Consider the following 15,333-nt stretch of genomic DNA (forward strand, 5'->3'; position numbering starts at 1 on the left):
TACTCCAACAAGCAGGATAATATAAAGGGAACAGTCCAGAAGAACAGCTCAATATCAGGCTGCTCCTCGTTTTGATGAAGTAGATTGCAAGATTCACGAAACGTTGATATTTCAAGAATGGATCTGGACACAAAGAAAACCCGCGAAACGCGTAATCTTTATAAAGTACATTTTTAATTATCTATAATATACAGGGTGTCTCGTAAGATGGGTCGGGGCCACATTGGGAACGTAAAATGGATCAAAGGGAACAAAAAATTCTTATACCCACACATTTTGAGATACTTACTATTATTATTATTATTATTAGGCGTTAGGAACTCGAAAGCTCATTGCCGCAAATACCAAATCCCGTCACTGTTCCCGTCCCTGAGCCAGATCCCTCCATTTGTGACCCTCGTACCCCATTTCGTTAAGGTCCATTCTAATATTATCTTCCCATCTACGTCTTGGTCTACCCAATGGTCTTTTCCCATCCGGTTTACCCCAATTAGTACTTTATATGCAATTCGATTCTCATCCATACGCGCCGCGTGACCTGCCCATCTTAATCGACACGATTTTATGACATTAATAATATCCGGACTATTATATAATTGATGTAATTCTGCGTTGTGTAATTTTCTCCATTCGCCCGTTTCCTCATCGCGTTTTGCCCCGATGATTTTTCGAAGTACTTTATTTTCGAAAGCCCTAAATCTTTTCTCGTCTTGTAATGTAAGTGACCACGCTTCGCTGCCATAAAGGACTACCGGTAAAATAATCGTTCTGTAAATTCTAATTTTTAAGCGCCTAGACAATATCCGCGAACCGAGTAGTTTCTTAACCGAATAGAAGCACGCATTCCCCAAATTAATTCTTCTCTTGAGCTCTTCTCTTATTTCATTAGTTTGGTTTAAAATCGATCCTAAATACTTAAAATTGCTAACCCGTTCAAAAATTTTATCACAGACGACCAGGTTTCCGTTATTATGAATATTCTGAATTCTATCAGTGACCATATATTTAGTTTTTTCAACGTTTATTTGCAGCCCCAGTTCTTTCGTTTTATCTAATAGAATTTTAGCGTTATTTATTAGTGTTTCTTTATTATCTCCCAACAAAGCAATATCGTCCGCATATGTTAATATTTGTGTTGTACCGTTCAACTGCAAACCATCATTACTCTTCTGCATTTCTTTAATAGCATATTCCAATACTAGATTAAACAGAAGAGGTGACAATGCATCCCCCTGCTTTAATCCGCTATGAATATTAAAAGTTTCCGACATTTGATTACCTATTCTTACTCTACCTCTGGTATCTTTTAAACAAACTTGGACTAAGTTAGCCAATTTTTTGGGTATCCCCCACCGAGTTAAAATTTCATACATTTTCTCCCGTTTTATCGAATCATACGCTTTTTTAAAATCAATGTAAAGTTGATGTACCGATTGGTCGAATTCCCATTTTTTCTCCAAGATTTGCCGAATAGTAAAGATTTGGTCCGCAGTCGATCTATTTCTCCTAAAGCCGCATTGATGATCTCCAATTATCTCATCTGCATATGGTACAAGCCTCATTAATAAAATATTCGACAGAATTTTATAGCATGTAGGTAAAAGTGAGATACCCCGGTAATTATTACAACTCATTTTGTCCCCCTTTTTGAAAATCGGGATTATAATTGAATCTTTCCATTGTTCCGGCAATGCTTCTTTATTCCATATTAAGATAATTAATTTCTGAATTTCTTCTATCAATCTACTTCCCCCCCATTTAATCAGTTCCGCCGGAATCAAGTCATTACCCGGTGCTTTGTGATTTTTTAATTTTTTAATCGCGCTTTCTACTTCTGAAATTGTCGGTTCGTTAATCCTAGGTTCAGCCGTGTGATACTCAAAATTCTCTATTTCCCGGTCGTTTTCAGATTCGACATTCAATAACCGATCAAAATAATTTTTCCATGTGTTTAAAACTGCCGTTGTATCCGTAACTAAATTATCGTTCTCATCTTTCACCATTTCCGTCCTAGCTTGGAATCCCTTTCTAAAATTATTTATCCCCATGTACGTGCCTCGTACGTTACTGCTTTTACAATTTTCATCTATTTCTTCAATTTTACGTTTTAAGTATTGACGCTTCTTAATTTTAAACATATTATGAGCCTCTTGCCTAATCTTAAGAAACTGATCCCGAGTTTCCTTCGTATTTTGAGCCAACCACGTGATGCGCGCTTCGTTTCGTACTTTAACAATTTTTACGCATTCTTCGTCAAACCACGGCTTGTTTTTGTTCCTTTTACAAAAACCAACCGTGGCCTCCGCCGATTTTACTATCGCGTCTCGTACGTTTTCCCAGTGTTTATCAACCGTGTTATCATCCGATTCATCTATTTCCTTTGAAGCCGCGAGTCTATTCGTTACTTCGACCGCGTATTTTATTCCGTTTTCTCCCTCGATCAAACCTTGTACATTTAGACGTTTAGTTCCAAACAACTGCCCGTTAGTTTTGTTTAGCGAAAGACGTTCCCTGATTTTGGCAATTACAAAGAGGTGATCCGAGTCGCAATCCGCCCCCCTATAAGACCTGACATCGAGTACGTTCGTGTGACGCCGTTTATCTGCAAGAACGTGATCAATTTGGTTACGCGTGCCTCCATCCGGGGAAATCCAAGTTTGTTTATGGATATTTTTGTGTTTAAAATACGTGCTTTTGACGATAAGATTTTTGCCGGTCGCAAAGTTAATTACCCTCACTCCGTTATCGTTACTTTCCTCGTGCAAACTTTCGAGCCCGATCGTTGGTCTAAAAATGTCCTCTTTACCGATTTTCGCGTTAAAATCTCCCACGACTATTTTCATGTAATCGTTCGGTAATTGATCCACGAGGTGTTCGAGTTCTTCGTAGAACCCGTCTTTAATTTCGCCATCTTTATCTTCCGTCGGCGCGTGTACGTTGATTATCGCGATCTTGTACCATCGGCCCTGCACAACGAGCAATCCTAATCTTTCGTTTATAAATTTAATGTCTTTTACCGCGGATAAGATTTTCCTATTAATCATAAAACCGATGCCAAGACTATGGATCTCCGACCCTCCATAGTGAAGCGTGTACGAACCCGCATTAAGCGAACCTTCCCCGGCCCATTTTGTTTCTTGCAACGCGACAACTTCTACCCCGTACCTTTCGACCTCCCCGACCATCGATTGAAACGCCCCAGGTCTGTAAAGACTTCGGACGTTCCACGTACACACTTTGAAGTCTCTCCCGCGTTTTGACTTTATACGACATGAGCTCCCCGAGGTAGTCCCCACCCGGAGATCCGAACGGGGGACTAGTTTACCTCCGGAAAATTTTACCCCAGAAGAATCCATGGCGAGGTTTGGTTGTTTCTAGATAAAGTCGTTTCACGGTGTGAGCCTATCAAACCCACGCCCAACCCCCAAACAGGAGGACCTTTCCAATCGGCTGAGTTTCAATCTATGTAATTCGTAAACAGAGATGTAATAACAGAGTGTTGATGATTAGTATGTCTATTGATGTGATTACGATGTTCAGATAATCTAGCTTTTAATAATTGTTTTATCTGATATATTAAGCGATTGTATGCTTTTTAATTATTAACGGATGAATTTGTTTCAAATCTACATTGAAGATAACCCAATAATAAGGATTGAAACGTCTGTAATTTTTATTTAATTTCAAATATACGGAATTCTTATACATGAACAATCTATGGCTGGCTTACATTGGCTTTCTTCCCTTTTTTCTGCAGATTATTAATAATAATATAATAATCCTAAAATTAAAACTTTCGAATTGCATTTAAATTTTGCAGGCTGTAAATGCATAGTACAATGATTGAAATATATAAATTTTTCAATAACTTCACAGATGGGTAAACAAACAATGGCTACACCGTGCCATAATTGGCAACAGCAGTCACAAACGAAAATGTACAGACTGCAAACACCTGCTACTCCACTCTTTAGGCCGGTACATTACGATAATATTAATATGGACGATTTTGCGATGGGTACTAATGCAATAATTGCCGTTATCTCATACACGGTGAGCTTACATTTTGTTATTTAATACTTTGTTTTTAGTATCAATGATTCTATCTAGAAACCACATAGGCCTCTTCTAATGCCCTACACTTGAATCCCTCCAAATCTTCCCTGCTCATCGTCGGATCACATCTGTATTATTATCTTGTGTTCATTTCTTTAATATCAATATTAATTCAATTCCAATTCTTTACTCCTTCTCCATTAGAATCCTAGGCGTTCACTTAAACTTTTCATAGTTTTTTTTTTGAATCGCATGTGATCACCAAATTTACGATCGCTTACTCTTGACTTGCATTATCCCTTTCGCCATATTCTTTCTACTTCGCAAAGACTCCATGTCTTTCAATCACTGGTTATCTAATTGTTTGACTATGCCGATGTGATTGTTTGACTATACGTTCCTGCTCTCAGTCTGCAACTGTTCAATCGCATCCAACGCATTCAGAGCTTCCGTCTTCGTTTTTCATATTGCGTTGGTAAATTCGATCATATAACTTCTTTGTTCTTAAGTTTTGGATGACTTAAAATCCGCCAGCGTTTCGTTCTTCACTTGTGTTGTCTTACTTTCTGTATTCTTAGGATCGGTACTCCTTATTTACGTAACCTTCTACATTTTAATTCAGAGCTTTACTCCTCCTCTGATTCTCCTGACACTCGCCATCAAAATAATTTATCCATTCCCTGTCATTGTTCTGCTAAATTCCGTGCAGCCTTTTTTTAATACTTCAGTTAAGTTTTACAATATGCTCCCTCCGCACGTTACAAATTTCCCTTCTCTGGCTTTTTTTTCGCTTGGCTGTTGCTGATTACATTGTATCTCTCAGATCTTTGTGATTCGATCGATATCACTGATTGCTTTTCACCTCTCACGAATTGCTTGATGTTCACGCAAATGTATTGGGTCGTCCGGAAAGTTCGTACGTATTTTCCGCACGGACTTTCCGGACGACCCAATATACATGATATTATTTTTAATTCATAAGGAGAGCACCAGGTGACGATGTCGAGGATTTTTATGCGCTTTTTACAGGCTGTTCTTGAGCGAAAAAAAAACGATATGTGTCCAGCCGTTTCAGTCATTGGCACAGTTTCGAAGAAATTGATTTTTTAAATAATTATTGTAATAATATTGTAATAATTTAAAAAACGTACTGTATTGGAAAATATTAATATCTTTATAAATTGTATTTTATTTTATTGAATGTTAAGGATAAAATTACACCTAGGTGGATGATTCTGAATCTCGGATGATTCTACACGTAAGTAAGTAAGACTACAAGTAAGTAGACCGCGCGTTAGTCGAAATGATGCTCACTTCAGTAAGCATTCGACTCATTCACGCGCGCAGCGATTCTCTGAACTAAAGAAGTATTTCAATAAAATTTACCAGCATGAAAAACGATGAAAATGTTCATGATAAAATCGCATATGTTAATAGAATGGAAAATGCGATTATTGATGCAAAACTGTTTTGGGAGCGACAAAGATGTTTTGTCTTGCATCTCAGTAACAATAATCGCATTTTTCTCTATTAGCATATGCGATTTTCCAGATGTAATTTTATCCTTAACATTCAATGAAATAAAATGAAATTTATGAAGGTATTGATATTTTCCAATATAGTGCGTTTTTCAAATTATTATAATAATTATTTAAAAAATCGATTTCTTCGAAACTATGAGTCTACGGTCGGATAAGTATCGTTTTTCTTTCGCTCAAAAACAGCTTAGAAAAAGCGTATCAAGATCCTCGAAATCGTCACCTGGTGTTCCCCTTGTCAGTGAATAAGCAAATGTATATATGATTTTATCATAAATGTGAATGTAAATGTGAGTATAATGTCAATGATGTACTTGTCTCATGTATTATATGATGTGTGGCGCTCAAGATTTTTCTACCTATTTTATTCACTTAAATACTATATTGTTATCTACTGGCTGGATTTGTAATAGCAATCTTGCTGGTGTCCTGTCATTTGCCATATATATTTATATATATTTATATATATGAGGATATATCCTCAAATAAGAGATTGCATATCATACATTTAGTCCGTTAAATTTTTCAGAATCTGCTTAAGGTTCTTTAGTAAATCGGAGTTACCATAGAAATGTCTAATTTTGTTATAAAATGAAGTACCGAAATTGACATGTGCAAAATTCTACGGTAGGTTAAGGCTTCTGAGTAGTCACCACAGCCATATTGAATCGTGACGTCAGAAGCGAGAAATGACACATTAATTTTTTTTACATGCCATTTATAAATAAAGACAATTTAGATAAAACAAGTGATGAGATTGCTTTAAAACATTTGTAAAAATGGACGAGAACTATGCTTATCCCCCTTGACAGTCAATAAATAATAGTCACCTGGTGTTCCCCTTGTCAGTGAATAAGCAAATGTATATATGATTTTATCATAAATGTGAATGTAAATGTGAGTATAATGTCACAATGATGTACTTGTCTCATGTATTATATGATGTGTGGCGCTCAAGATTTTTCAAATAATAGTAAATAATGTTAAAAAACGTATAAGTGAAAATAAGCTATGCATGCGCATTGAATAAAAGCACTTAATATGCCTTTTATCACTTTTTACGATTATTGACTGTCAGGGGGGATAAGCATAGTTCTCGTCCATTTTTACAAATGTTTTAAAGCAATCTCATTTGTTTTTATCTAAATTGTCTTTATTTATAAATGGCATGTAATAAAAATTAACGTGTTATTTCTCGCTTCTGACGTCATGATTCAATATGGTTGTGATGACTACTCAGGAGCCTTAACGATGAAATAAGAGAGAAAAAATGTTGAAAATGTGACTTTTCACGTATAACTTAATGACAGATAAGGCTCAGAGGCTTCTTTGATTAATTGCACACAAATCTTACCATAGACTTTTCTCAGAAACGAGGTTATAATAGTTTAAAAAATTACGATTTTATCTATACTATCTCGATCTATACTATTTTATTTTGTCTATCTTAAGATAGAATGAGATAGTTGTGTATAAGATAACATAAGATATCAATACATTTCCTTCTATCTTATACATTTATCTTAGGGAATGGAAGTAACTAATTACTTGTAAGCCATTACTTTCGTTATCTTTACTCTGTTATAATAACGACGATTTGGCATAATGACGAATTTTTTTATAACTGTAACATCAAAGTTGGAAAGTCATTTGATCATTACTTGCAACGAGTTGGAAAAGTCACTTATTACTGAAAAAATTAACTCATCATTTTACTAAAAAGGACTAGCGATTTGCTTCGAAGGCTTTGACATTCAAACTTCGAAGCTTCGATGTTTCGAAGATTCGAAGGTTCGAAGATTCGGAGCTTTGAATCTTCGAAATTTTGAAACTTCGATACTTTAAGAACTTACTTTTCGAAGCTTTGAACAATCAAAATGATATCATTAATTTAATATAGTAGTAATAGTATCGTAATAGGTACATGAAATGATACGACAAAATTTGAAATGAAATGTTATAATTACATTGTTGAATTAAAAAATACGTAAATTTAATTACTTTTATTGATTTCATGAATCTATTAGAACTTTCTGTTCTTCATTTTGTTTTATGCTGAGAAAGATTTAGTGAAATCAAAATGTTCATATTAATTTGTTATAATTTTATTCCTTTATTTCAAAATAAATTTATTTTTACTTTCTTAAGCTTTTTAACCTATTAAGATCCATGTCTAATCCAGCAAAAGCCAAAAAATAACAATTGGAAATAGAATTAGCTACTAAAAAAAATATTTCTGACATAAAAAGTACATTGCAAAAATCAATTTTGCAACTAATTATAAACAAATAAATAATAGTTATAGAGAAAAACTAATTATGCCAATCAATTCCGGAATAATTACTTAAGGAACATGTAAAACTTTCTTAAATTATTTATTTGTTATATTTATATATCCACATAGATTTGAATTTAAATTTTATATACATTTATTTCATCATAATAATCGAGACATTGTTTTCTCTCAGAAATCATAACTGCTTATTAGATTTTGTATTTTTTATATTTTTATTTTATTGTAATTTATTAGATTTTTTTGTAATTATACCGAATAGGGGATCCCCTCCCCTCCTATGACCTTGACATATATTGTCAAGGTCATGACCTTGAGTAACCTCCGACAAATTTCAGTCGTCCTTCATTAAAAAGTTATTAACAAAAAAGTTCAAAAAACGTCTACGATATCTTTTTCCACGATATAAAACAGAAATTTTCTGCTTTAAAGTATATTTTACAACTTTCTACGCGAAGGTGTGGACTTCCACACCATTTTCTCCTCCTCATCCCTGGGGGGCGCACGATTTTCATATTTTCTTATATAATTTTTGTTCTTAGAATATAAAATGTTTTCCTGCTTTACTCTGCATACATAGTTTACGATACATGATTTGGTTAGGATTAGGTTATTATACATCCATGGATATATAATAACTTAACTATAATCAAACCATGTATCGGGTTTAGTTAGGGTTAGGTTATTATATTCCCATGGGTGTATAATAACTTAATTCTAACCAAACTCGATACATGGTTTGATAAAACCTCTTCTAAACTACATATTTATCTAATTTTCTAAAGCAGTGAACTTGTGTTCGCGTGAAAAATCGCGTGCAACTAGGCAATAGGAGAGGTGGAATGCAGCAGGTGAATATACAGTTTAGAACAGTTTCTGCTGATATTATACATAGCCGAAATAAGATATTTTTTCGAACTTTTTTTATTAATAACTTTTTAATGAAGGACGAGCCACAATCAAAACCTGGAGATTACTCAGAGTCATGACCTTGACAATATATGTTAAGGTCATAGAGGGGGGGAGTCCCCTATTCGATATATTTACCGGTTTTTTAAATATATTATCATATTACAATATATGATTTATTTTATATTTTAATCACTTTCATCGATTTTACAATTCTATCATCCGATTTTCCATTCTTAAAATTATTATTTTATACTTAGGAAGATTTACAATTAAGGCTCCTGACTACTCAGAGAAGAGAGCTGCGTTGACGCTAGCGATACAGAGTCAGACGGCGGTAAAATCGATAGCCATACATTCAACCATGTAGGTGTGCTTATCTTAAGGGCACCGAGAATGAACGAGACAGCGAGTTCCTTTTCACACTAGTCACTTGTTTTAAGCAATCGAAAATGCTTTCTCAGCTGCTCGGCGGCCCCGGGCATCAATAAGGGGCATTCTAAATAACATATAAGTTTTAATAAATTGTAGTAATAGTATACCCCTCCCATTGTAGTAATAGTATACCCCTCCCATTAATCCAGAATAGTATAAATCATATTAAAACGTAACAGTTTATGAGGGTATTTAATAGTTTACGATTTTTAATGCGCGTTATATACCTCTTTCACAAACTCGAATAGCAAGAATAGTTTAGTAGAAATAGAATTTTACCGAAAAAAAATTATAAAGAAAAATTATAAAAGACTTTTTACTCGTTTTCTCTTCATTGAAATTTAAACGCAAAGCGTCTTTGAAATTCTCGTAAAATGTAACCCTCATAATGATGAACAAATGCAGCCCTGAACGAGCCTGAAATATTCATTAGTTTTTGCAAAAAGCTATTTGTTTACTAAAAACCTGTCTGTGAAAAACTTAATTTCTTTATTTTTGAGCAGTCGCACAACAGAGGTGATTTTTCTTTTTCAAGAGTTGCACTATCACGTACATTTAGTAACAAAACGATTTTTGCAGTTAAACTATTATAAAATAACTTTGAAAAGTGGGTATCTTTTTTTTGTAAAAAATGAAAATAATTTTATTATTTATTAATATGCATCATATCAAATAGCCGTGTGAAGCATTCGTCAGCTGACATTTTTCTACGCATTTAAAAATATAAAAAGAATATTCTCCGATTATTAGGAATCGAGATAACAATAAAAAAATATCATTGTAGCTCTAATTTTAAAGATTAAGAATTCCGTCTGGTATTTGTCAAGGAAGAATTGAATTTGCTATTAAAAAATTCTCGAATTTTTTGCTACCGAAAAAGTTTGTTTAAAACTATTGGAAAATTGAGGAACGCGAGAGTGGCAGTGCGCCGGGCGGAGTGGAGAAGATCGGCGACTCGCGCGTATCTGATTTCGTGCGTTAAAATTTGCTAAATTTACATTTTCTCAACAATAAATTGACGTAGAAACATGATTTTTTTTAACTTGGGGTAGCTCAATGAGATATAAATAAATAAAAATGTTTTGCAAAGTAATTGTAACTATGAAATTTTTAATATTCCTTTTCTTAAATTTTTATTTTTTCGGTTTATTATTAAAAAATTACGTTTGAGTATATATGAAATGCATATCTCATTAACAAATTTAAGTCACATGAGCTATGTTTCTTTATATTTAATATGCTGTAAAAAGTGTTTTTAACTGGACAATTATATGTAAAATAATTTTGTACACTAATAATTTTGTACATTTAATTATTCAATTGGACATAAAAATTATGCGTTTTGCGGATTTCCTCCGTGTCCAGATTCATTCTTGGAATGCCAAAGTTTCATGAACCTTGCAGTCCACTTCATTAGAGCGAGGAGCAGCCTGATAACTGAGTTAGCATTATGAGTGATTTAATGTATAGTGATTTTCTTCTTCAAGAGTGCAACTCAGAAGAAAATCATCCCTGTGAATTGCTGTTCGACTGCTCAAAGTTATAAGTTTTCTGCAGACGGATTATTAGTGAATAAATGGCTTTTTGTAAAAACTAATGAATAGTTCAGGTTTGTTCAGGACTAGATTTGTTCGTCATTACATTTTACGAAAATTTCGAAGCTTTGCGTTTAAATCTCAATAAACAAAGAGTGAGTGAAAAAAAACCTTTTCCGATGGTTTTTACTTTTTTTTCTACGTAACTAATACATCGATTTAATGTTTCACGTTTCATTTTGTAGGTATTTCGAATACCTACATTTTTCATACTAAACTTTTTTCTATACAATCAATATTTTCGTTTTATAAGCGAAAAACATGCTTTTTGCAACTATTCGATTTTTTTCGCATATTTTCTTTACAAGTCTCCAGCCTCAAACATATTTGGAAACGCATTTCTTTTCTGATCGCCTTCCGAAGATTTTCGTGAAGAGAAATGCTAATTTATAATTTTTTTCCCATAAAATTCTACTTCTGCTGAATTATTATTCTTACTACTCGAGTTTATGAAGGATATAATGCACATGAAAAATAGTAAACAATTAAATATCTCGTAAACTGTTACGTTTTAACATGATTTGTATTATTCTGGATTAATGGAAGGGGTACAATATTTATATTACCATAATTTATTAAAACTTATATGTTTAGAATAATCCTCGTCTCTTATCGATGCATCGAGATCCGAGATTGCATCCGAGATTGCCGAGAAGGCCTTTTTTGGTTGTTTGAAACAAGCGACTAGTGTTAGAAAGAGCTCGCTGTTTCTTTCACTCTCGGCGTGCCGATGGCGAGCACACGTACATGGGCTCGTGTTTGCATATGTGTTGCAGCGCCGCACTATAAATGAACTGAACTTGTAGGCGTGGAAAAGTCACGTTTTGATGATGAAACTTATGTTGCATGTCATTTCGTTATTATTTGCTATATTTTGCTTGTGAAAATATGACTTGCCTAAAACTTATCAAAGTCGTAATTATCGATGAAAACTAAAGTTATCTTGGAATTTTATATGTAAAAGCGTATATTTTACTCGGTTCAACAGCTGTTAGACCGTGTGTATTTCTGTCCGAATATAGACTCACTTTACGTGTTTTTTACGACCATTTACTGACTGTCAAGGGAGGAAAGGACAGATTTCATCGATTTTTACAAGTGTTTTAAAGCGATCTCGTCATTTTGTTTTATCCAAATTGTTTTTATTTACAATAAAAATGGCATATAACACAAATTAACTCCTGTCATTCCTCGCTTCTCACGATTCCAGCATGGCCGTCGACTAATTAGGAGCCTTAAGGGTGGAATCTATTCTAGAACGCTGAAAAGTAGTTGTTTTTTTGCGAATTTTATTGAGAGTATAAATAAGTTTCCGCCGTTTGACAAACAATGGCGCTACTAGTATGTTATAGTTAAAATTGTCAGCTGTAAAACGTCATATCGTAAGGTCGGACATCTGGCAAGAACATAACCTTGAAATATTAGCGATTTTACATCAGCATCTTATATTTTTTTTTGTGCGAAAATGTCGAGTTTTGAGCCGAATAAGCATCATTTGCGGGAGCTTTTGATTTACTTCTTTAATTTGAAGAAATCTGCAGCTGAGGCGCATCGATTGCTTGTAGAAGCATATGGTGAGGCTGCCTTAAGTGAGAGAAGTTGCCGTGAGTGGTTTCAAAAGTTTAAGAATGGTGAATTTGACGTCGAAGACAAAGAACGTAGCGGAAGGCCGAAAGTGTACGAAGACGCGGAATTGGAAGCATTATTGGATGAAGATAATTTTTTGCACCGTGTAGTCACTGATGATGAAAAATGAATCCACTACGATAACCCAAAGAAGAAGAAATCATGGGGACCACCTGGCCATGCTTCAACATCGACAGCCAAGCCGAACATTCATGGGAAAAAGCTCATGTTGTGTATTTGGTGGGATCAGCTAGGTGTCGTTTATTATGAGTTGCTCAAACCGAACGAAACCATTACTGGGGCTCTCTACCGAACACAATTGATGAGATTGAGCCGAGCACTCAAGGAAAAACGCGCCCATTACTACTTCAGACACGACAAAGTTATTCTTCTGCATGATAATGTTCGTCCACATGTTGCGGCACCGGTCAAAACCTACTTGGAAACATTCAATTGGGAAGTTTTACCCCACCCGCCGTATTCATCAGACATTGCTCCTTCTGATTACTACCTGTTTCGATCGATGGCGCATGGCCTGTCTGAGCAACAGACATTGAACATTCTGTGGAATCATGACAGAAGACAGACTTAGAAACCATTTATTTCTAATAGTAGAGAAAGCGGGTGGTAATACATGATTAGAAAAAGCACTAGGGTATATGGTATTCTTGTCTCATTAATAATGTGAGCATTTGAGGATACCACAACGTTATTGTTATGAGATTTAGTGGTTTGCACATTAAGTCCAGCGGTTGTGTTACATGTGTCTTTAATGCATTTCCTATTAACCTCACAATGCTGCTCAATAGATCTAATGTTATTAATCAAGATATTTTTATGGTTTTGTGATAACTAATATATTTTTGCTCCTAATCTATTCTTCTCATGGATAAAATAGAAAAACAAGATTTTTCCCTATGTATTAAGAAAATCATTATACAGATAACCAGGCAAAAAATATGTTAAGTTATTAACGAGATGGAACAATCGTGCCCAAAGAGATCCGTGCCCAAGTAGTGACTACGATGGACAATACTTCGAATAAAACATTAAGTACCGTTCTTTCACAAAAATGCCCAATTTTTGATTAAAAACGGCGGAAACTTATTTATACTCCTAATATATGAGCAAACTATGAAGCCGATCTTTCTGAAACTATAGGGGTGATTAGTTATATATATATTTCAACAATACAAAATAATTTTTTAATATGAAAATCGATAAATACAATAATAAGTTGTGTATTAATCATTATTGTGCTTCGGCACAGACGTTATTAATTGGTGTGTAATGTGGAACCTGTAATTCTTGCTTGAGTCAGAAAACCCAAAAATTTTTTGAAATTAGATAATATTTTATCCTAAATGAACAAAAAAAAAATAGAAGAAAAATATTAAAGAATGGTAGAACTTTGACAAAAAAGTTACGATTTTGAAAATAAAATTTTGACTTTTTTATGTAGAAATAATTATTTATATTAATTTTTTAACAAATGTTTTTAGTTCATTTAGGTTGACAATTATGTAACTAAAAAACTTTGGACATTGTCGATTGGTCAAATAGTTTTTGAGTAATTTTGCACGCCAATTTCGAAAAAGTAGTTTTAAGAAAAAATGCGTTTAAAGTTTTTGATATCGCAGATTTTGCTGTATTGTTTGAAACGTACCTGTTTCTCAAGCTATAACTACAAAAGTATTTCGAATTTTATTTGATATAAAATTTCACGAGTATATTTTTAAAGAATAATACTATCGATTAAAGTAAAAAAAAAAACGAAGATTTTGACTCTAACTAGGTTCCTTCTTTCGAGTCAAAACATTTCGTATTAATTTATTATTTTTTATTCATTTTGAATAAATTAATCTTTACCTTTTTAAAACTTGAAATACGAAGCGCCTTACCGGTCCGAGCGTTAAGATGTTGAACTACTATATAATATACATTCATTTAAATTGAATTAATTTTCAGAAATAAATTTAAATGAATGTATATTATATAGTAGTTCAACATCTTAACACTCGGACCGGTAAAGCGCTTCGTATTTCAAGTTTTAATATAAACGGTCTCGTTTCCAATCATATTGTTTATAAACTTGTTTATATACTCTATACATGCGTAACTCTCTATACATATCGGTTATTGCGAAGAATGTTGCTAAGGTCTCGGTAGTCTAAAGGCTCAGGACGCTTGCAAGAGATCCGGGTTCGATTCCCGGCCGTTTTAATATAAACGGTCTCGTTTCCAATCATATTGTTTACCTTTTTAATTTTTTAAAATGTTTAATTTTTTGGAATGTTTTATTAAGCATTATCTTTTTATAATTGTATCGAGTCTCACTTTTTTTCAATTATTAATATGTATTATAATATTCAGGTTATATAATACTTCCAAATTTTTTAAGAATATCACAGTTTTTATGCATATATGTTAACTAATTCTTTTTATTTATAATATTTTAGCATTTCCTGAATAAATTTGCTATTTGCATGAATGTATAAGTAAACTTCGAACTTCGAAGATAACTTCGAAAATTAGAAAAGTTAACTTTTAAGCTTTAAATTCTTTCGAAGCTTCGAATCTTTGAAGTCAAAAGTAACAGCTGTACTAACAAGTAACTTGTTACTTTCTGGTCATTATTTGTAATGGGTAATGAGTAACGTTACTCGTTATAAATTACCTTTTTCAGTAAATAAACGCATAATAATGCAAGTTACTTTTTAAAGTGACTTTCCCAACTTAGCGCAATCTTAACATTTAGTTAGTTATCATTATAGTCATAAAAAATAGCAATGTCATTATTGCAATCTAATTGTTATTATAAAAAGTAACGGAATAGTAACTCTTCCATTCCCTAAGTTATCTTAGTTTATCTAGCAGATCC

At 33.5% G+C, this 15,333-nt stretch overlaps 1 protein-coding gene across 2 annotated transcripts in view; it reads left to right on the forward strand.

Annotated features, from left to right (window-relative positions):
- LOC108748201 (DNA-directed RNA polymerase I subunit RPA2) overlaps positions 1-15,333 on the forward strand; it is a 40,668-nt gene that overhangs the window by 9,773 nt on the left and 15,562 nt on the right. Inside the window, exon 10 of one of the 2 annotated variants that reach the window (XM_018486233.1) lies at positions 3,877-4,053. The exons of the other annotated variant lie outside the window; for it this stretch is intronic. Within the exon in view, the coding sequence (XP_018341735.1) occupies positions 3,877-4,053 (177 nt within the window). The remainder of the gene's footprint in view (positions 1-3,876; positions 4,054-15,333) is intronic. 2 annotated transcript variants of the gene reach the window in all.

This window comes from Trachymyrmex septentrionalis, unplaced genomic scaffold (assembly GCF_001594115.1).
Source record: "Trachymyrmex septentrionalis isolate Tsep2-gDNA-1 unplaced genomic scaffold, Tsep1.0 scaffold218, whole genome shotgun sequence".
Lineage (NCBI taxonomy): Eukaryota > Metazoa > Arthropoda > Insecta > Hymenoptera > Formicidae > Trachymyrmex > Trachymyrmex septentrionalis.